This window comes from Amblyomma mixtum, chromosome 5 (genome assembly GCF_055824585.1).
Source record: "Amblyomma mixtum isolate Tamu chromosome 5, ASM5582458v1, whole genome shotgun sequence".
NCBI classification, from domain to species: domain Eukaryota; kingdom Metazoa; phylum Arthropoda; class Arachnida; order Ixodida; family Ixodidae; genus Amblyomma; species Amblyomma mixtum.
The window spans coordinates 204,505,634-204,529,280 of NC_143016.1; the positions used below are offsets into that span (position 1 = coordinate 204,505,634).

At 55.4% G+C, this 23,647-nt stretch overlaps 1 protein-coding gene across 1 annotated transcript; it reads left to right on the forward strand.

The window, feature by feature from the left end:
* Positions 1-21,738: 21,738 nt before the first annotated feature.
* On the forward strand, positions 21,739-22,782 carry LOC149345466 (uncharacterized). The gene has a single exon (XM_089542755.1). It carries the CDS (start codon positions 21,739-21,741, stop codon positions 22,549-22,551), a length of 813 nt encoding a protein of 270 aa, XP_089398881.1. The 3' UTR covers positions 22,552-22,782.
* Positions 22,783-23,647: the final 865 nt, after the last annotated feature.

Consider the following 23,647-nt stretch of genomic DNA (forward strand, 5'->3'; position numbering starts at 1 on the left):
AAGCACCAAGCCCTCGACATCACGCCAGGACGTGACGCCCGCCAGAGGGAAGCCAGTTTTTGGACGCCTACAAAAGCAGCGGCTCATCCAGTGGATCGTCATTTGGCAGCAGCGAAGGCAGCGGAAGCAAGACGCTATAAGCTCGCTCTGTGCGGTTACAGGATACCAGCCACTGATACCAACCACCGAGGACCGAGGGAAAAGCCGGGCAGCGATGACTAAGCACCAAGCCCTCGTCATCACGCCAGGACGTCACGCCCGCCAGAGGGAAGCCAGTTTTTGGATGCCTAAAAAAGCATGCTCATACAGTGGATCGTCATTTGGCAGCAGCGATGGCAGCGGAAGCAAGACGCCATAAGCTCGCTCTGTGCTGTTAGAGGATACCAGCCATTGATACCAACCACCGAGGACCGAGGGAAAAGCTAGGCAGAGGTGACTAAGCACCAAGCCCTCGACATAACGCCAGGACGTCACGCCCGCCAGAGGGAAGCCAGTTTTTGGACGCCTACAAAAGCAGCGGCTCATCCAGTGGATCGTCATTTGGCAGCAGCGAAGGCAGCGGAAGCAAGACGCTATAAGCTCGCTCTGTGCTGTTGCAGGATACCAGCCACTGATACCAACCACCGAGGACCGAGGGAAAAGCCATTCAGCGGTGACTAAGCACCAAGCCCTTGTCATCACGCCAGGACGTCACGCCCGCCAGAGGGAAGCCAGTTTTTGGACGCCTACAAAAGCATGCTCATCCAGTGGATCGTCATTTGGCAGCAGCGAAGGCAGCGGAAGCAAGACGCTATAAGCTCGCTCTGTGCTGTTACAGGATACCAGCCATTGATACCAAACACCGAGGGCCGAGGGAAAAGCCAGGCAGCGGTGACTAAGCACCAAGCCCTCGTCATCACGTCAGGACGTCACGCCCGCCAGAGGGAAGCCAGTTTTTGGACGCCTACAAAAGCAGCGGCTCATCCAGTGGATCGTCATTTGGCAGCAGTGAAGGCAGCGGAAGCAAGACGCTATAAGCTCGCTCTGTGCTGTTACAGGATACCAGCCACTGATACCAACCACCGAGGACCGAGGGAAAAGCCAGGGAGTGGTGACTAAGCACCAAGCCCTCGACATTACGCCAGGACGTCACGCCCGCCAGAGGGAAGCTAGTTTTTGGACGCCTACAAAAGCAGCGAAGGCAGCGGAAGCAAGACGCTATAAGCTAGCTCTGTGCTGTTACAGGGTACCAGCCATTGATACCAACCACCGAGGGCCGAGAGAAAAGACAGGCAGCGGTTACTAAGCACCAAGCCCTCGTCATCACGCCAGGACGTCACGCCCGCCAGAGGGAAGGCAGTTTTTGGACGCCTACAAAAGCATGCTTATCCAGTGGATCGTCATTTGGCAGCAACGAAGGCAGCGGAAGCAAGACGCTATAAGCTCGCTCTGTGCTGTTTGAGGATTCCAGCCATTGATATCAACCACCGAGGACCGAGGGAAAAGCCGGGCAGAGGTGACTAAGCACCAAGCCCTCGACATCACGCCAGGACGTCACGCCCGCCAGAGGGAAGCCAGTTTTTGGACGCCTACAAAAGCAGCGGCACATCCAGTGGATCGTCATTTGGCAGCAGCGAAGGCAGCGGAAGCAAGACGCCATAAGCTCGCTCTGTGCTGTTAGAGGATACCAGCCATTGATACCAACCACCGAGGACCGAGGGAAAAGCCAGGCAGAGGTGACTAAGCACCAAGCCCTCGACATAACGCCAGGACGTCACGCCCGCCAGAGGGAAGCCAGTTTTTGGACGCCTACAAAAGCAGCGGCTCATCCAGTGGATTTTCATTGGGCAGCAGCGAAGGCAGCGGAAGCAAGACGCTATAAGCTCGCTCTGTGCTGTTACAGGATACCAGCCACTGATACCCAACCACCGAGGACCGAGGGAAAAGCCAGGCAGCGGTGACTAAGCACCAAGCCCTCGTCATCACGCCAGGACGTCACGCCCGCCAGAGGGAAGGCAGTTTTTGGACGCCTACAAAAGCATGCTCATCCAGTGGATCGTCATTTGGCAGCAGCGAAGACAGCGGAAGCAAAACGCTATAAGCTCGCTCTGTGCTGTTGCAGGATACCAGCCGCTGATACCAACCACCGAGGACCGAGGGAAAAGCTAGGCAGCGGTGACTAAGCACCAAGCCCTCGACATCACACCAGGACGTCACGCCCGCCAGAGGGAAGCCAGTTTTTGGACGCCTACAAAAGCAGCGGCACATCCAGTGGATCGTCATTTGGCAGCAACGAAGGCAGCGGAAGCAAGACGCTATAAGCTCGCTCTGTGCTGTTACAGGATACCAGCCATTGATACCAACCACCGAGGACCGAGGGAAAAGCTTGCCAGGCAGCGGTGACTAAGCACCAAGCCCTCGACCTCACACCAGGACGTCACGCCCGCCAGAGGGAAGCCAGTTTTTGGACGCCTACAAAAGCAGCGGCACATCCAGTGGATCGTCATTTGGCAGCAGCGAAGGCAGCGGAAGCAAGACGCTATAAGCTCGCTCTCTGCTGTTACAGGATACCAGCCACTGATACCAACCACCGAGGACCGAGGGAAAAGCCTGGCAGCGGTGACTAAGCACCAAGCCCTCGACATCACGCCAGGACGTCACGCCCGCCAGAGGGAAGCCAGTTTTTGGACGACGCCTACAAAAGCAGCGGCTCATCCACTGGATCGTCATTTGGCAGCAGCGAAGGCAGCGGAAGCAAGACGCTATAAGCTCGCTCTGTGCTGTTGCAGGATACCAGCCACTGATACCAACCACCCAGGACCGAGGGAAGAGCCAGGCAGCGGTGACTAAGCACCAAGCCCTCGACATCACGCCAGGACGTGACGCCCGCCAGAGAAGCCAGTTTTTGGACGCCTACAAAAGCAGCGGCTCGTCCAGTGGATCGTCATTTGGCAGCAGTGAAGGCAGCGGAAGCAAGACGCTATAAGCTCGCTCTGTGCTGTTACAGGATACCAGCCACTGATACCAACCACCGAGGACCGAGGGAAGAGCAAGCAGCGCTGACTAAGCACGAAGCCCTCGACATCATGCCAGGACGTCACGCCCGCCAGAGGGAAGCCAGTTTTTGGACGCCTACAAAAGCAGCGGCTCATCCAGTGGATTTTCATTGGGCAGCAGCGAAGGCAGCGGAAGCAAGACGCTATAAGCTCGCTCTGTGCTGTTACAGGATACCAGCCACTGATACCCAACCACCGAGGACCGAGGGAAAAGCCAGGCAGCGGTGACTAAGCACCAAGCCCTCGTCATCACGCCAGGACGTCACGCCCGCCAGAGGGAAGCCAGTTTTTGGACGACTACAAAAGCATGCTCATCCAGTGGATCGTCATTTGGCAGCAGCGAAGGCAGCGGAAGCAAAACGCTATAAGCTCGCTCTGTGCTGTTGCAGGATACCAGCCGCTGATACCAACCACCGAGGACCGAGGGAAAAGCCAGGCAGCGGTGACTAAGCACCAAGCCCTCGACATCACACCAGGACGTCACGCCCGCCAGAGGGAAGCCAGTTTTTGGACGCCTACAAAAGCAGCGGCACATCCAGTGGATCGTCATTTGGCAGCAGCGAAGGCAGCGGAAGCAAGACGCTATAAGCTCGCTCTGTGCTGTTACAGGATACCAGCCATTGATACCAACCACCGAGGACCGAGGAAAAAGCTTGCCAGGCAGCGGTGACTAAGCACCAAGCCCTCGACCTCACACCAGGACGTCACGCCCGCCAGAGTGAAGCCAGTTTTTGGACGCCTACAAAAGCAGCGGCACATCCAGTGGATCGTCATTTGGCAGCAGCGAAGGCAGCGGAAGCAAGACGCTATAAGCTCGCTCTGTGCTGTTACAGGATACCAGCCACTGATACCAACCACCGAGGACCGAGGGAAAAGCCAGGCAGCGGTGAATAAGCACCAAGCCCCCGACATCACGCCAGGACGTCACGCCCGCCAGAGGGAAGCCAGTTTTTGGACGACGCCTACAAAAGCAGCGGCTCATCAACTGGATCGTCATTTGGCAGCAGCGAAGGCAGCGGAAGCAAGACGCTATAAGCTCGCTCTGTGCTGTTACAGGATACCAGCCATTGATACCAACCACCGAGGACCGAGGGAAAAGCTTGCCAGGCAGCGGTGACTAAGCACCAAGCCCTCGACCTCACACCAGGACGTCCCGCCCGCCAGAGGGAAGCCAGTTTTTGGACGCCTACAAAAGCAGCGGCACATCCAGTGGATCGTCATTTGGCAGCAGCGAAGGCAGCGGAAGCAAGACGCTATAAGCACGCTCTGTGCTGTTACAGGATACCAGCCACTGATACCAACCACCGAGGACCGAGGGAAAAGCCAGGCAGAGGTGACTAAGCACCAAGCCCTCGACATAACGCCAGGACGTCACGGGGAAGCCAGTTTTTGAACGCCTACAAAAGCAGCGGCTCATCCAGTGGATCGTCATTTGGCAGCAGCGAAGGCAGCGGAAGCAAGACGCTATAAGCTCGCTCTGTGCTGTTACAGGATACCAGCCACTGATACCAACCACCGAGGACCGAGGGAAAAGCCAGGCAGCGGTGACTAAGCACCAAGCCCTCGTCATCACGCCAGGATGTCACGCCCGCCAGAGGGAAGCCAGTTTTTGGACGCCTACAAAAGCATGCTCATCCAGTGGATCGTCATTTGGCAGCAGCGAAGGCAGCGGAAGCAAGACGCCATAAGCTCGCTCTGTGCTGTTAGAGGATACCAGCCATTGATACCAACCATCGAGGACCGAGGGAAAAGCCAGGCAGAGGTGACTAAGCACCAAGCCCTCGACATAACGCCAGGACGTCACGCCCGCCAGAGGGAAGCCAGTTTTTGGACGCCTACAAAAGCAGCGGCTCATCCAGTGGATCGTCATTTGGCAGCAGCGAAGGCAGCGGAAGCAAGACGCTATAAGCTCGCTCTGTGCTGTTACAGGATACCAGCCATTGATACCAACCACCGAGGACCGAGGGAAAAGCTTGCCAGGCAGCGGTGACTAAGCACCAAGCCCTCGACCTCACACCAGGACGTCCCGCCCGCCAGAGGGAAGCCAGTTTTTGGACGCCTACGAAAGCAGCGGCACATCCAGTTGATCGTCATTTGGCAGCAGCGAAGGCAGCGGAAGCAAGACGCTATAAGGTCGCTCTGTGCTGTTACAGGATACCAGCCACTGATACCAACCACCGAGGACCGAGGGAAAAGCCAGGGAGCGGTGACTAAGCACCAAGCCCTCGACATTACGCCAGGACGTAACGCCCGCCAGAGGGAAGCTAGTTTTTGGACGCCTACAAAAGCAGCGAAGGCAGCGGAAGCAAGACGCTATAAGCTAGCTCTGTGCTGTTACAGGATACCAGCCATTGATACCAACCACCGAGGGCCGAGGGAAAATCCAGGCAGCGGTGACTAAGCACCAAGCCCTCGTCATCACGCCAGGACGTCACGCCCGCCAGAGGGAAGCCAGTTTTTGGACGCCTACAAAAGCATGCTTATCCAGTGGATCGTCATTTGGCAGCAACGAAGGCAGCGGAAGCAAGACGCTATAAGCTCGCTCTGTGCTGTTAGAGGATACCAGCCATTGATATCAACCACCGAGGACCGAGGGAAAAGCCAGGCAGAGGTGACTAAGCACCAAGCCCTCGACATCACGCCAGGACGTGACGCCCGCCAGAGGGAAGCCAGTTTTTGGACGCCTACAAAAGCAGCGGCTCATCCAGTGGATCGTCATTTGGCAGCAGCGAAGGCAGCGGAAGCAAGACGCTATAAGCTCGCTCTGTGCGGTTACAGGATACCAGCCACTGATACCAACCACCGAGGACCGAGGGAAAAGCCGGGCAGCGATGACTAAGCACCAAGCCCTCGTCATCACGCCAGGACGTCACGCCCGCCAGAGGGAAGCCAGTTTTTGGATGCCTACAAAAGCATGCTCATACAGTGGATCGTCATTTGGCAGCAGCGATGGCAGCGGAAGCAAGACGCCATAAGCTCGCTCTGTGCTGTTAGAGGATACCAGCCATTGATACCAACCACCGAGGACCGAGGGAAAAGCTAGGCAGAGGTGACTAAGCACCAAGCCCTCGACATAACGCCAGGACGTCACGCCCGCCAGAGGGAAGCCAGTTTTTGGACGCCTACAAAAGCAGCGGCTCATCCAGTGGATCGTCATTTGGCAGCAGCGAAGGCAGCGGAAGCAAGACGCTATAAGCTCGCTCTGTGCTGTTGCAGGATACCAGCCACTGATACCAACCACCGAGGACCGAGGGAAAAGCCATTCAGCGGTGACTAAGCACCAAGCCCTTGTCATCACGCCAGGACGTCACGCCCGCCAGAGGGAAGCCAGTTTTTGGACGCCTACAAAAGCATGCTCATCCAGTGGATCGTCATTTGGCAGCAGCGAAGGCAGCGGAAGCAAGACGCTATAAGCTCGCTCTGTGCTGTTACAGGATACCAGCCATTGATACCAAACACCGAGGGCCGAGGGAAAAGCCAGGCAGCGGTGACTAAGCACCAAGCCCTCGTCATCACGTCAGGACGTCACGCCCGCCAGAGGGAAGCCAGTTTTTGGACGCCTACAAAAGCAGCGGCTCATCCAGTGGATCGTCATTTGGCAGCAGTGAAGGCAGCGGAAGCAAGACGCTATAAGCTCGCTCTGTGCTGTTACAGGATACCAGCCACTGATACCAACCACCGAGGACCGAGGGAAAAGCCAGGGAGTGGTGACTAAGCACCAAGCCCTCGACATTACGCCAGGACGTCACGCCCGCCAGAGGGAAGCTAGTTTTTGGACGCCTACAAAAGCAGCGAAGGCAGCGGAAGCAAGACGCTATAAGCTAGCTCTGTGCTGTTACAGGATACCAGCCATTGATACCAACCACCGAGGGCCGAGAGAAAAGACAGGCAGCGGTTACTAAGCACCAAGCCCTCGTCATCACGCCAGGACGTCACGCCCGCCAGAGGGAAGGCAGTTTTTGGACGCCTACAAAAGCATGCTTATCCAGTGGATCGTCATTTGGCAGCAACGAAGGCAGCGGAAGCAAGACGCTATAAGCTCGCTCTGTGCTGTTTGAGGATTCCAGCCATTGATATCAACCACCGAGGACCGAGGGAAAAGCCGGGCAGAGGTGACTAAGCACCAAGCCCTCGACATCACGCCAGGACGTCACGCCCGCCAGAGGGAAGCCAGTTTTTGGACGCCTACAAAAGCAGCGGCACATCCAGTGGATCGTCATTTGGCAGCAGCGAAGGCAGCGGAAGCAAGACGCCATAAGCTCGCTCTGTGCTGTTAGAGGATACCAGCCATTGATACCAACCACCGAGGACCGAGGGAAAAGCCAGGCAGAGGTGACTAAGCACCAAGCCCTCGACATAACGCCAGGACGTCACGCCCGCCAGAGGGAAGCCAGTTTTTGGACGCCTACAAAAGCAGCGGCTCATCCAGTGGATTTTCATTGGGCAGCAGCGAAGGCAGCGGAAGCAAGACGCTATAAGCTCGCTCTGTGCTGTTACAGGATACCAGCCACTGATACCCAACCACCGAGGACCGAGGGAAAAGCCAGGCAGCGGTGACTAAGCACCAAGCCCTCGTCATCACGCCAGGACGTCACGCCCGCCAGAGGGAAGGCAGTTTTTGGACGCCTACAAAAGCATGCTCATCCAGTGGATCGTCATTTGGCAGCAGCGAAGACAGCGGAAGCAAAACGCTATAAGCTCGCTCTGTGCTGTTGCAGGATACCAGCCGCTGATACCAACCACCGAGGACCGAGGGAAAAGCTAGGCAGCGGTGACTAAGCACCAAGCCCTCGACATCACACCAGGACGTCACGCCCGCCAGAGGGAAGCCAGTTTTTGGACGCCTACAAAAGCAGCGGCACATCCAGTGGATCGTCATTTGGCAGCAACGAAGGCAGCGGAAGCAAGACGCTATAAGCTCGCTCTGTGCTGTTACAGGATACCAGCCATTGATACCAACCACCGAGGACCGAGGGAAAAGCTTGCCAGGCAGCGGTGACTAAGCACCAAGCCCTCGACCTCACACCAGGACGTCACGCCCGCCAGAGGGAAGCCAGTTTTTGGACGCCTACAAAAGCAGCGGCACATCCAGTGGATCGTCATTTGGCAGCAGCGAAGGCAGCGGAAGCAAGACGCTATAAGCTCGCTCTCTGCTGTTACAGGATACCAGCCACTGATACCAACCACCGAGGACCGAGGGAAAAGCCTGGCAGCGGTGACTAAGCACCAAGCCCTCGACATCACGCCAGGACGTCACGCCCGCCAGAGGGAAGCCAGTTTTTGGACGACGCCTACAAAAGCAGCGGCTCATCCACTGGATCGTCATTTGGCAGCAGCGAAGGCAGCGGAAGCAAGACGCTATAAGCTCGCTCTGTGCTGTTGCAGGATACCAGCCACTGATACCAACCACCCAGGACCGAGGGAAGAGCCAGGCAGCGGTGACTAAGCACCAAGCCCTCGACATCACGCCAGGACGTGACGCCCGCCAGAGAAGCCAGTTTTTGGACGCCTACAAAAGCAGCGGCTCGTCCAGTGGATCGTCATTTGGCAGCAGTGAAGGCAGCGGAAGCAAGACGCTATAAGCTCGCTCTGTGCTGTTACAGGATACCAGCCACTGATACCAACCACCGAGGACCGAGGGAAGAGCAAGCAGCGCTGACTAAGCACGAAGCCCTCGACATCATGCCAGGACGTCACGCCCGCCAGAGGGAAGCCAGTTTTTGGACGCCTACAAAAGCAGCGGCTCATCATGTGGATCGTCATTTGGCAGCAGTGAAGGCAGCGGAAGCAAGACGCTATAAGCTCGCTGTGTGCTGTTACAGGATACCAGCCATTGATACCAACCACCGAGGACCGAGGGAAAAGCCAGGCAGCGGTGACTAAGTACCAAGCCCTCGACATCACGCCAGGACGTCACGCCCGCCAGAGGGAAGCCAGTTTTTGGACGCCTACAAAAGCAGCGGCTCATCCAGTGGATCGTCATTTGGCAGCAGCGAAGGCAGCGGAAGCAAGACGCTATAAGCTCGCTCTGTGCTGTTACAGGATACCAGCCATTGATACCAAACACCGAGGACCGAGGGAAAAGCCAGGCAGCGGTGACTAAGCACCAAGCCCTCGTCATCACGCCAGGACGTCACGCCCGCCAGAGGGAAGGCAGTTTTTGGACGCCTACAAAAGCATGCTTATCCAGTGGATCGTCATTTGGCAGCAACGAAGGCAGCGGAAGCAAGACGCTATAAGCTCGCTCTGTGCTGTTAGAGGATTCCAGCCATTGATATCAACCACCGAGGACCGAGGGAAAAGCCGGGCAGAGGTGACTAAGCACCAAGCCCTCGACATCACGCCAGGACGTCACGCCCGCCAGAGGGAAGCCAGTTTTTGGACGCCTACAAAAGCAGCGGCACATCCAGTGGATCGTCATTTGGCAGCAGCGAAGGCAGCGGAAGCAAGACGCCATAAGCTCGCTCTGTGCTGTTAGAGGATACCAGCCATTGATACCAACCACCGAGGACCGAGGGAAAAGCCAGGCAGAGGTGACTAAGCACCAAGCCCTCGACATAACGCCAGGACGTCACGCCCGCCAGAGGGAAGCCAGTTTTTGGACGCCTACAAAAGCAGCGGCTCATCCAGTGGATTTTCATTGGGCAGCAGCGAAGGCAGCGGAAGCAAGACGCTATAAGCTCGCTCTGTGCTGTTACAGGATACCAGCCACTGATACCCAACCACCGAGGACCGAGGGAAAAGCCAGGCAGCGGTGACTAAGCACCAAGCCCTCGTCATCACGCCAGGACGTCACGCCCGCCAGAGGGAAGCCAGTTTTTGGACGACTACAAAAGCATGCTCATCCAGTGGATCGTCATTTGGCAGCAGCGAAGGCAGCGGAAGCAAAACGCTATAAGCTCGCTCTGTGCTGTTGCAGGATACCAGCCGCTGATACCAACCACCGAGGACCGAGGGAAAAGCCAGGCAGCGGTGACTAAGCACCAAGCCCTCGACATCACACCAGGACGTCACGCCCGCCAGAGGGAAGCCAGTTTTTGGACGCCTACAAAAGCAGCGGCACATCCAGTGGATCGTCATTTGGCAGCAGCGAAGGCAGCGGAAGCAAGACGCTATAAGCTCGCTCTGTGCTGTTACAGGATACCAGCCATTGATACCAACCACCGAGGACCGAGGAAAAAGCTTGCCAGGCAGCGGTGACTAAGCACCAAGCCCTCGACCTCACACCAGGACGTCACGCCCGCCAGAGTGAAGCCAGTTTTTGGACGCCTACAAAAGCAGCGGCACATCCAGTGGATCGTCATTTGGCAGCAGCGAAGGCAGCGGAAGCAAGACGCTATAAGCTCGCTCTGTGCTGTTACAGGATACCAGCCACTGATACCAACCACCGAGGACCGAGGGAAAAGCCAGGCAGCGGTGAATAAGCACCAAGCCCCCGACATCACGCCAGGACGTCACGCCCGCCAGAGGGAAGCCAGTTTTTGGACGACGCCTACAAAAGCAGCGGCTCATCAACTGGATCGTCATTTGGCAGCAGCGAAGGCAGCGGAAGCAAGACGCTATAAGCTCGCTCTGTGCTGTTACAGGATACCAGCCATTGATACCAACCACCGAGGACCGAGGGAAAAGCTTGCCAGGCAGCGGTGACTAAGCACCAAGCCCTCGACCTCACACCAGGACGTCCCGCCCGCCAGAGGGAAGCCAGTTTTTGGACGCCTACAAAAGCAGCGGCACATCCAGTGGATCGTCATTTGGCAGCAGCGAAGGCAGCGGAAGCAAGACGCTATAAGCACGCTCTGTGCTGTTACAGGATACCAGCCACTGATACCAACCACCGAGGACCGAGGGAAAAGCCAGGCAGAGGTGACTAAGCACCAAGCCCTCGACATAACGCCAGGACGTCACGGGGAAGCCAGTTTTTGAACGCCTACAAAAGCAGCGGCTCATCCAGTGGATCGTCATTTGGCAGCAGCGAAGGCAGCGGAAGCAAGACGCTATAAGCTCGCTCTGTGCTGTTACAGGATACCAGCCACTGATACCAACCACCGAGGACCGAGGGAAAAGCCAGGCAGCGGTGACTAAGCACCAAGCCCTCGTCATCACGCCAGGATGTCACGCCCGCCAGAGGGAAGCCAGTTTTTGGACGCCTACAAAAGCATGCTCATCCAGTGGATCGTCATTTGGCAGCAGCGAAGGCAGCGGAAGCAAGACGCCATAAGCTCGCTCTGTGCTGTTAGAGGATACCAGCCATTGATACCAACCACCGAGGACCGAGGGAAAAGCCGGGCAGAGGTGACTAAGCACCAAGCCCTCGACATCACGCCAGGACGTCACGCCCGCCAGAGGGAAGCCAGTTTTTGGACGCCTACAAAAGCAGCGGCACATCCAGTGGATCGTCATTTGGCAGCAGCGAAGGCAGCGGAAGCAAGACGCCATAAGCTCGCTCTGTGCTGTTAGAGGATACCAGCCATTGATACCAACCACCGAGGACCGAGGGAAAAGCCAGGCAGAGGTGACTAAGCACCAAGCCCTCGACATAACGCCAGGACGTCACGCCCGCCAGAGGGAAGCCAGTTTTTGGACGCCTACAAAAGCAGCGGCTCATCCAGTGGATTTTCATTGGGCAGCAGCGAAGGCAGCGGAAGCAAAACGCTATAAGCTCGCTCTGTGCTGTTGCAGGATACCAGCCGCTGATACCAACCACCGAGGACCGAGGGAAAAGCCAGGCAGCGGTGACTAAGCACCAAGCCCTCGACATCACACCAGGACGTCACGCCCGCCAGAGGGAAGCCAGTTTTTGGACGCCTACAAAAGCAGCGGCACATCCAGTGGATCGTCATTTGGCAGCAGCGAAGGCAGCGGAAGCAAGACGCTATAAGCTCGCTCTGTGCTGTTACAGGATACCAGCCATTGATACCAACCACCGAGGACCGAGGAAAAAGCTTGCCAGGCAGCGGTGACTAAGCACCAAGCCCTCGACCTCACACCAGGACGTCACGCCCGCCAGAGTGAAGCCAGTTTTTGGACGCCTACAAAAGCAGCGGCACATCCAGTGGATCGTCATTTGGCAGCAGCGAAGGCAGCGGAAGCAAGACGCTATAAGCTCGCTCTGTGCTGTTACAGGATACCAGCCACTGATACCAACCACCGAGGACCGAGGGAAAAGCCAGGCAGCGGTGAATAAGCACCAAGCCCCCGACATCACGCCAGGACGTCACGCCCGCCAGAGGGAAGCCAGTTTTTGGACGACGCCTACAAAAGCAGCGGCTCATCAACTGGATCGTCATTTGGCAGCAGCGAAGGCAGCGGAAGCAAGACGCTATAAGCTCGCTCTGTGCTGTTACAGGATACCAGCCATTGATACCAACCACCGAGGACCGAGGGAAAAGCTTGCCAGGCAGCGGTGACTAAGCACCAAGCCCTCGACCTCACACCAGGACGTCCCGCCCGCCAGAGGGAAGCCAGTTTTTGGACGCCTACAAAAGCAGCGGCACATCCAGTGGATCGTCATTTGGCAGCAGCGAAGGCAGCGGAAGCAAGACGCTATAAGCACGCTCTGTGCTGTTACAGGATACCAGCCACTGATACCAACCACCGAGGACCGAGGGAAAAGCCAGGCAGAGGTGACTAAGCACCAAGCCCTCGACATAACGCCAGGACGTCACGGGGAAGCCAGTTTTTGAACGCCTACAAAAGCAGCGGCTCATCCAGTGGATCGTCATTTGGCAGCAGCGAAGGCAGCGGAAGCAAGACGCTATAAGCTCGCTCTGTGCTGTTACAGGATACCAGCCACTGATACCAACCACCGAGGACCGAGGGAAAAGCCAGGCAGCGGTGACTAAGCACCAAGCCCTCGTCATCACGCCAGGATGTCACGCCCGCGAGAGGGAAGCCAGTTTTTGGACGCCTACAAAAGCATGCTCATCCAGTGGATCGTCATTTGGCAGCAGCGAAGGCAGCGGAAGCAAGACGCCATAAGCTCGCTCTGTGCTGTTAGAGGATACCAGCCATTGATACCAACCATCGAGGACCGAGGGAAAAGCCAGGCAGAGGTGACTAAGCACCAAGCCCTCGACATAACGCCAGGACGTCACGCCCGCCAGAGGGAAGCCAGTTTTTGGACGCCTACAAAAGCAGCGGCTCATCCAGTGGATCGTCATTTGGCAGCAGCGAAGGCAGCGGAAGCAAGACGCTATAAGCTCGCTCTGTGCTGTTACAGGATACCAGCCATTGATACCAACCACCGAGGACCGAGGGAAAAGCTTGCCAGGCAGCGGTGACTAAGCACCAAGCCCTCGACCTCACACCAGGACGTCCCGCCCGCCAGAGGGAAGCCAGTTTTTGGACGCCTACGAAAGCAGCGGCACATCCAGTTGATCGTCATTTGGCAGCAGCGAAGGCAGCGGAAGCAAGACGCTATAAGGTCGCTCTGTGCTGTTACAGGATACCAGCCACTGATACCAACCACCGAGGACCGAGGGAAAAGCCAGGGAGCGGTGACTAAGCACCAAGCCCTCGACATTACGCCAGGACGTAACGCCCGCCAGAGGGAAGCTAGTTTTTGGACGCCTACAAAAGCAGCGAAGGCAGCGGAAGCAAGACGCTATAAGCTAGCTCTGTGCTGTTACAGGATACCAGCCATTGATACCAACCACCGAGGGCCGAGGGAAAATCCAGGCAGCGGTGACTAAGCACCAAGCCCTCGTCATCACGCCAGGACGTCACGCCCGCCAGAGGGAAGCCAGTTTTTGGACGCCTACAAAAGCATGCTTATCCAGTGGATCGTCATTTGGCAGCAACGAAGGCAGCGGAAGCAAGACGCTATAAGCTCGCTCTGTGCTGTTAGAGGATACCAGCCATTGATATCAACCACCGAGGACCGAGGGAAAAGCCAGGCAGAGGTGACTAAGCACCAAGCCCTCGACATCACGCCAGGACGTGACGCCCGCCAGAGGGAAGCCAGTTTTTGGACGCCTACAAAAGCAGCGGCTCATCCAGTGGATCGTCATTTGGCAGCAGCGAAGGCAGCGGAAGCAAGACGCTATAAGCTCGCTCTGTGCGGTTACAGGATACCAGCCACTGATACCAACCACCGAGGACCGAGGGAAAAGCCGGGCAGCGATGACTAAGCACCAAGCCCTCGTCATCACGCCAGGACGTCACGCCCGCCAGAGGGAAGCCAGTTTTTGGATGCCTACAAAAGCATGCTCATACAGTGGATCGTCATTTGGCAGCAGCGATGGCAGCGGAAGCAAGACGCCATAAGCTCGCTCTGTGCTGTTAGAGGATACCAGCCATTGATACCAACCACCGAGGACCGAGGGAAAAGCTAGGCAGAGGTGACTAAGCACCAAGCCCTCGACATAACGCCAGGACGTCACGCCCGCCAGAGGGAAGCCAGTTTTTGGACGCCTACAAAAGCAGCGGCTCATCCAGTGGATCGTCATTTGGCAGCAGCGAAGGCAGCGGAAGCAAGACGCTATAAGCTCGCTCTGTGCTGTTGCAGGATACCAGCCACTGATACCAACCACCGAGGACCGAGGGAAAAGCCATTCAGCGGTGACTAAGCACCAAGCCCTTGTCATCACGCCAGGACGTCACGCCCGCCAGAGGGAAGCCAGTTTTTGGACGCCTACAAAAGCATGCTCATCCAGTGGATCGTCATTTGGCAGCAGCGAAGGCAGCGGAAGCAAGACGCTATAAGCTCGCTCTGTGCTGTTACAGGATACCAGCCATTGATACCAAACACCGAGGGCCGAGGGAAAAGCCAGGCAGCGGTGACTAAGCACCAAGCCCTCGTCATCACGTCAGGACGTCACGCCCGCCAGAGGGAAGCCAGTTTTTGGACGCCTACAAAAGCAGCGGCTCATCCAGTGGATCGTCATTTGGCAGCAGTGAAGGCAGCGGAAGCAAGACGCTATAAGCTCGCTCTGTGCTGTTACAGGATACCAGCCACTGATACCAACCACCGAGGACCGAGGGAAAAGCCAGGGAGTGGTGACTAAGCACCAAGCCCTCGACATTACGCCAGGACGTCACGCCCGCCAGAGGGAAGCTAGTTTTTGGACGCCTACAAAAGCAGCGAAGGCAGCGGAAGCAAGACGCTATAAGCTAGCTCTGTGCTGTTACAGGATACCAGCCATTGATACCAACCACCGAGGGCCGAGAGAAAAGACAGGCAGCGGTTACTAAGCACCAAGCCCTCGTCATCACGCCAGGACGTCACGCCCGCCAGAGGGAAGGCAGTTTTTGGACGCCTACAAAAGCATGCTTATCCAGTGGATCGTCATTTGGCAGCAACGAAGGCAGCGGAAGCAAGACGCTATAAGCTCGCTCTGTGCTGTTTGAGGATTCCAGCCATTGATATCAACCACCGAGGACCGAGGGAAAAGCCGGGCAGAGGTGACTAAGCACCAAGCCCTCGACATCACGCCAGGACGTCACGCCCGCCAGAGGGAAGCCAGTTTTTGGACGCCTACAAAAGCAGCGGCACATCCAGTGGATCGTCATTTGGCAGCAGCGAAGGCAGCGGAAGCAAGACGCCATAAGCTCGCTCTGTGCTGTTAGAGGATACCAGCCATTGATACCAACCACCGAGGACCGAGGGAAAAGCCAGGCAGAGGTGACTAAGCACCAAGCCCTCGACATAACGCCAGGACGTCACGCCCGCCAGAGGGAAGCCAGTTTTTGGACGCCTACAAAAGCAGCGGCTCATCCAGTGGATTTTCATTGGGCAGCAGCGAAGGCAGCGGAAGCAAGACGCTATAAGCTCGCTCTGTGCTGTTACAGGATACCAGCCACTGATACCCAACCACCGAGGACCGAGGGAAAAGCCAGGCAGCGGTGACTAAGCACCAAGCCCTCGTCATCACGCCAGGACGTCACGCCCGCCAGAGGGAAGGCAGTTTTTGGACGCCTACAAAAGCATGCTCATCCAGTGGATCGTCATTTGGCAGCAGCGAAGACAGCGGAAGCAAAACGCTATAAGCTCGCTCTGTGCTGTTGCAGGATACCAGCCGCTGATACCAACCACCGAGGACCGAGGGAAAAGCTAGGCAGCGGTGACTAAGCACCAAGCCCTCGACATCACACCAGGACGTCACGCCCGCCAGAGGGAAGCCAGTTTTTGGACGCCTACAAAAGCAGCGGCACATCCAGTGGATCGTCATTTGGCAGCAACGAAGGCAGCGGAAGCAAGGCGCTATAAGCTCGCTCTGTGCTGTTACAGGATACCAGCCATTGATACCAACCACCGAGGACCGAGGGAAAAGCTTGCCAGGCAGCGGTGACTAAGCACCAAGCCCTCGACCTCACACCAGGACGTCACGCCCGCCAGAGGGAAGCCAGTTTTTGGACGCCTACAAAAGCAGCGGCACATCCAGTGGATCGTCATTTGGCAGCAGCGAAGGCAGCGGAAGCAAGACGCTATAAGCTCGCTCTCTGCTGTTACAGGATACCAGCCACTGATACCAACCACCGAGGACCGAGGGAAAAGCCTGGCAGCGGTGACTAAGCACCAAGCCCTCGACATCACGCCAGGACGTCACGCCCGCCAGAGGGAAGCCAGTTTTTGGACGACGCCTACAAAAGCAGCGGCTCATCCACTGGATCGTCATTTGGCAGCAGCGAAGGCAGCGGAAGCAAGACGCTATAAGCTCGCTCTGTGCTGTTGCAGGATACCAGCCACTGATACCAACCACCCAGGACCGAGGGAAGAGCCAGGCAGCGGTGACTAAGCACCAAGCCCTCGACATCACGCCAGGACGTGACGCCCGCCAGAGAAGCCAGTTTTTGGACGCCTACAAAAGCAGCGGCTCGTCCAGTGGATCGTCATTTGGCAGCAGTGAAGGCAGCGGAAGCAAGACGCTATAAGCTCGCTCTGTGCTGTTACAGGATACCAGCCACTGATACCAACCACCGAGGACCGAGGGAAGAGCAAGCAGCGCTGACTAAGCACGAAGCCCTCGACATCATGCCAGGACGTCACGCCCGCCAGAGGGAAGCCAGTTTTTGGACGCCTACAAAAGCAGCGGCTCATCATGTGGATCGTCATTTGGCAGCAGTGAAGGCAGCGGAAGCAAGACGCTATAAGCTCGCTGTGTGCTGTTACAGGATACCAGCCATTGATACCAACCACCGAGGACCGAGGGAAAAGCCAGGCAGCGGTGACTAAGTACCAAGCCCTCGACATCACGCCAGGACGTCACGCCCGCCAGAGGGAAGCCAGTTTTTGGACGCCTACAAAAGCAGCGGCTCATCCAGTGGATCGTCATTTGGCAGCAGCGAAGGCAGCGGAAGCAAGACGCTATAAGCTCGCTCTGTGCTGTTACAGGATACCAGCCATTGATACCAAACACCGAGGACCGAGGGAAAAGCCAGGCAGCGGTGACTAAGCACCAAGCCCTCGACATCACGCCAGGACGTCACGCCCGCCAGAGGGAAGCTAGTTTTTGGACGCCTACAAAAGCAGCGAAGGCAGCGGAAGCAAGACGCTATAAGCTCGCTCTGTGCTGTTACAGGATACCAGCCATTGATACCAAACACCGAGGGCCGAGGGAAAAGCCAGGCAGCGGTGACTAAGCACCAAGCCCTCGTCATCACGTCAGGACGTCACGCCCGCCAGAGGGAAGCCAGTTTTTGGACGCCTACAAAAGCAGCGGCTCATCCAGTGGATCGTCATTTGGCAGCAGTGAAGGCAGCGGAAGCAAGACGCTATAAGCTCGCTCTGTGCTGTTACAGGATACCAGCCACTGATACCAACCACCGAGGACCGAGGGAAAAGCCAGGGAGTGGTGACTAAGCACCAAGCCCTCGACATTACGCCAGGACGTCACGCCCGCCAGAGGGAAGCTAGTTTTTGGACGCCTACAAAAGCAGCGAAGGCAGCGGAAGCAAGACGCTATAAGCTAGCTCTGTGCTGTTACAGGATACCAGCCATTGATACCAACCACCGAGGGCCGAGAGAAAAGACAGGCAGCGGTTACTAAGCACCAAGCCCTCGTCATCACGCCAGGACGTCACGCCCGCCAGAGGGAAGGCAGTTTTTGGACGCCTACAAAAGCATGCTTATCCAGTGGATCGTCATTTGGCAGCAACGAAGGCAGCGGAAGCAAGACGCTATAAGCTCGCTCTGTGCTGTTAGAGGATTCCAGCCATTGATATCAACCACCGAGGACCGAGGGAAAAGCCGGGCAGAGGTGACTAAGCACCAAGCCCTCGACATCACGCCAGGACGTCACGCCCGCCAGAGGGAAGCCAGTTTTTGGACGCCTACAAAAGCAGCGGCACATCCAGTGGATCGTCATTTGGCAGCAGCGAAGGCAGCGGAAGCAAGACGCCATAAGCTCGCTCTGTGCTGTTAGAGGATACCAGCCATTGATACCAACCACCGAGGACCGAGGGAAAAGCCAGGCAGAGGTGACTAAGCACCAAGCCCTCGACATAACGCCAGGACGTCACGCCCGCCAGAGGGAAGCCAGTTTTTGGACGCCTACAAAAGCAGCGGCTCATCCAGTGGATTTTCATTGGGCAGCAGCGAAGGCAGCGGAAGCAAGACGCTATAAGCTCGCTCTGTGCTGTTACAGGATACCAGCCACTGATACCCAACCACCGAGGACCGAGGGAAAAGCCAGGCAGCGGTGACTAAGCACCAAGCCCTCGTCATCACGCCAGGACGTCACGCCCGCCAGAGGGAAGCCAGTTTTTGGACGACTACAAAAGCATGCTCATCCAGTGGATCGTCATTTGGCAGCAGCGAAGGCAGCGGAAGCAAAACGCTATAAGCTCGCTCTGTGCTGTTGCAGGATACCAGCCGCTGATACCAACCACCGAGGACCGAGGGAAAAGCCAGGCAGCGGTGACTAAGCACCAAGCCCTCGACATCACACCAGGACGTCACGCCCGCCAGAGGGAAGCCAGTTTTTGGACGCCTACAAAAGCAGCGGCACATCCAGTGGATCGTCATTTGGCAGCAGCGAAGGCAGCGGAAGCAAGACGCTATAAGCTCGCTCTGTGCTGTTACAGGATACCAGCCATTGATACCAACCACCGAGGACCGAGGAAAAAGCTTGCCAGGCAGCGGTGACTAAGCACCAAGCCCTCGACCTCACACCAGGACGTCACGCCCGCCAGAGTGAAGCCAGTTTTTGGACGCCTACAAAAGCAGCGGCACATCCAGTGGATCGTCATTTGGCAGCAGCGAAGGCAGCGGAAGCAAGACGCTATAAGCTCGCTCTGTGCTGTTACAGGATACCAGCCACTGATACCAACCACCGAGGACCGAGGGAAAAGCCAGGCAGCGGTGAATAAGCACCAAGCCCCCGACATCACGCCAGGACGTCACGCCCGCCAGAGGGAAGCCAGTTTTTGGACGACGCCTACAAAAGCAGCGGCTCATCAACTGGATCGTCATTTGGCAGCAGCGAAGGCAGCGGAAGCAAGACGCTATAAGCTCGCTCTGTGCTGTTACAGGATACCAGCCATTGATACCAACCACCGAGGACCGAGGGAAAAGCTTGCCAGGCAGCGGTGACTAAGCACCAAGCCCTCGACCTCACACCAGGACGTCCCGCCCGCCAGAGGGAAGCCAGTTTTTGGACGCCTACAAAAGCAGCGGCACATCCAGTGGATCGTCATTTGGCAGCAGCGAAGGCAGCGGAAGCAAGACGCTATAAGCACGCTCTGTGCTGTTACAGGATACCAGCCACTGATACCAACCACCGAGGACCGAGGGAAAAGCCAGGCAGAGGTGACTAAGCACCAAGCCCTCGACATAACGCCAGGACGTCACGGGGAAGCCAGTTTTTGAACGCCTACAAAAGCAGCGGCTCATCCAGTTGATCGTCATTTGGCAGCAGCGAAGGCAGCGGAAGCAAGACGCTATAAGCTCGCTCTGTGCTGTTACAGGATACCAGCCACTGATACCAACCACCGAGGACCGAGGGAAAAGCCAGGCAGCGGTGACTAAGCACCAAGCCCTCGTCATCACGCCAGGACGTCACGCCCGCCAGAGGGAAGCCAGTTTTTGGACGCCTACAAAAGCATGCTCATCCAGTGGATCGTCATTTGGCAGCAGCGAAGGCAGCGGAAGCAAGACGCCATAAGCTCGCTCTGTGCTGTTAGAGGATACCAGCCATTGATACCAACCATCGAGGACCGAGGGAAAAGCCAGGCAGAGGTGACTAAGCACCAAGCCCTCGACATAACGCCAGGACGTCACGCCCGCCAGAGGGAAGCCAGTTTTTGGACGCCTACAAAAGCAGCGGCTCATCCAGTGGATCGTCATTTGGCAGCAGCGAAGGCAGCGGAAGCAAGACGCTATAAGCTCGCTCTGTGCGGTTACAGGATACCAGCCATTGATACCAACCACCGAGGACCGAGGGAAAAGCTTGCCAGGCAGCGGTGACTAAGCACCAAGCCCTCGACCTCACACCAGGACGTCCCGCCCGCCAGAGGGAAGCCAGTTTTTGGACGCCTACAAAAGCAGCGGCACATCCAGTTGATCGTCATTTGGCAGCAGCGAAGGCAGCGGAAGCAAGACGCTATAAGGTCGCTCTGTGCTGTTACAGGATACCAGCCACTGATACCAACCACCGAGGACCGAGGGAAAAGCCAGGGAGTGGTGACTAAGCACCAAGCCCTCGACATTACGCCAGGACGTCACGCCCGCCAGAGGGAAGCTAGTTTTTGGACGCCTACAAAAGCAGCGAAGGCAGCGGAAGCAAGACGCTATAAGCTAGCTCTGTGCTGTTACAGGATACCAGCCATTGATACCAACCACCGAGGGCCGAGGGAAAATCCAGGCAGCGGTGACTAAGCACCAAGCCCTCGTCATCACGCCAGGACGTCACGCCCGCCAGAGGGAAGCCAGTTTTTGGACGCCTACAAAAGCATGCTTATCCAGTGGATCGTCATTTGGCAGCAACGAAGGCAGCGGAAGCAAGACGCTATAAGCTCGCTCTGTGCTGTTAGAGGATACCAGCCACTTGGCAGTAGCGACGACGTACAAGCAACATCGCCTAACAGCGTGCTGCATTTCTTTGCCACAGGTTGGTGTTGGTGTGGTGTTGGCATCGACGCATGCGCAGCCTGCATTAACGCCTAAAACGGAAGAATCATCTACACGTGCCTGGAGGAAGACTCGCCCGATCAGCTGCCCAGGAGGCGTTGCCATCAGCGCGCTGCGATTGACGACTTATCTGCAGGCCACTGGACTACATAAAGAAGCCACCGTTGCTGCTCCTCTCACTTGGCAGTAGCGACGACGTACAAGCAACATCGCCTAACAGCGTGCTGCATTTCTTTGCCACAGGTTGGTGTTGGTGTGGTGTTGGCATCGACGCATGCGCAGCCTGCATTAACGCCTAAAACGGAAGAATCATCTACACGTGCCTGGAGGAAGACTCGCCCGATCAGCTGCCCAGGAGGCGTTGCCATCAGCGCGCTGCGATTGACGACTTATCTGCAGGCCACTGGACTACATAAAGAAGCCACCGTTGCTGCTCCTCTCACTTGGCAGTAGCGACGACGTACAAGCAACATCGCCTAACAGCGTGCTGCATTTCTTTGCCACAGGTTGGTGTCAGTACATTTCTGAATTATCAGTTTTTGCATTTTTTTTTGGTCGTCGTTGCTGCCAAGTTTTCTTATTTTTTCTTGAGTTTTTCTTTCTTGTTTGGAACGGGTCCTGCACTGTGTTTCAAAGATGTCGAAAGAGCTTACGAAGTTGAAAGAGGAGCTAAAGGCTGAGTTTGCTAAGTATAAAGAAGAACATAGACAGGAAATGAAGGGATTTAAAGAGGCAATGGAGAGAGACTTGAGAAACGAAATCCGAGAGCTGCGCACAGAACAGCGGAGTATGACTGACAGCCTTGATTTTGCGCACTCAAAAATCGAGGAATTTCAGAAGCTACTAGAAGCTGAGCGACTGAAAAACGAGATACTTAGTTCTAAATGTCAGATGCTAGAAACCAAGACGTCGGACATGGAAAAAAGACTGGTTCATTTAGAACAATACTCGAGGAATTCAAATCTTGAAATCCAGGGGGTCGTTGAAACCGAAAATGAAAGCGTTGTTGACATTTTGTCTCAAATTGGAACTGCAATCAATGAGCCCATCAGCGAATCCGACATTGAGGTCTGCCACCGGGTGCCTGCGCGGAATTCCGACAAAAAGAGTATTGTTGTACAATTTAAATCACGGGCAAAAAGAAACTCAACTCTGAAGAAAGCCAAGAAAGTAAGACTAAACAACAGTGACATAGGACTGAATGACATGACCCCTATCTATGTAAATGAGCATCTGTGCGGAGCTCAAAAGAAACTTCTCGGAATGGCTGTGAAAAGGAAGCACGAATACAAATGGAAGTCGGTTTGGACTAACAATGGAAAAATCCTTGCAAGAAGGTCTGAAAAATCTGAGGTCGTATACATTTCCGAAGAACGGGACCTTTTGAAGATAAGCGGAGGTGCATCTGCCGAATTTCAGGAGCCAAATTTAACTAGTCCTTCAGAATGAGGTACCATGATCTCATTCTTCCCCACCGTCTCAGGCTTAAACCACAGTCACTTATTTCACTCTTGCACTTAAATACTCGTTCTGCAGAAAATAAAAACGACGAAATTCATGCTTTTATTAAGCAATTCCATTTCGACTTTACCATTCTCATGTTTACTGAAACATGGTATAACAGTCACAGTGAAAGGCTAGATCTTCCTGGGTACAACAATTTCTTTATAAATCGGACTAATAGGCGAGGAGGTGGTGTTGCTATTTACATTGACAAACGCCTGGATTGTCATATGATTCCTGAATTTTCCACGGTAAATGAAAGTTATGAAATACTGACAATACAAGCTAATTCACAAATCATCTCTGTAGTGTACCGACCTCCCGGCGGGAATATTACCGAGTTTTTAAACTTCTTTGAAAACTTTTTGGATTATGTTCGCATAAACAAACTACAGCTGTTATGCGGGGGAGATTTTAACATAGACATGTTAGATAATACGGCCACAGCACGCAATTTTGCCGCCATACTTCAGTCAACTGGTTTTGTTAACTTAATAACGTCCCCTACTCGGGTCACAGTGTCTACGTTATCATGTCTCGATCTCCTGATTACAAATATTGAATCCAATGTTTCAGATGCTGGAACAATTGCAAATGACCTTAGCGATCACTGCCCCATCTTTATTTCTTATCAAGGAGAAACAAAATACAAAAATGACGAAAGTCAAACCTACACAGTGCAGTACATATCAGATGAGGCTCTTGAATCTTTCAAATGCGACATTGGTTTATACGACTGGTCATTTATATTCAATATAAAAGATTCAAATAATGCATATTCAGAGTTTATCAAGGTTTTTGTAGACATATACTCTAAGCACTTTCCCTTCAAGAACATTAAGCAGTCTAAACGAATAAGAAAGCCATGGATCACGCCAGAGCTCAAAAGAATGATAAAGCGCAAAAACAAGTTGTACCACGCCTTTCTAAAAAACCGCTCTCTAGAATCTCTAAGCTTATTCAAAAAAACTAGAAATAAACTAAATGCTGAGCTCAGGCGTGCTAAGATTGTATATCATCAAAAACTGTTCTCTGATGTTAG

Bases quoted from the DNA above. Each gene is read 5' to 3' on its own strand.
- LOC149345466 (XM_089542755.1), top strand. From the start codon at position 21,739: ATGTCGAAAGAGCTTACGAAGTTGAAAGAGGAGCTAAAGGCTGAGTTT.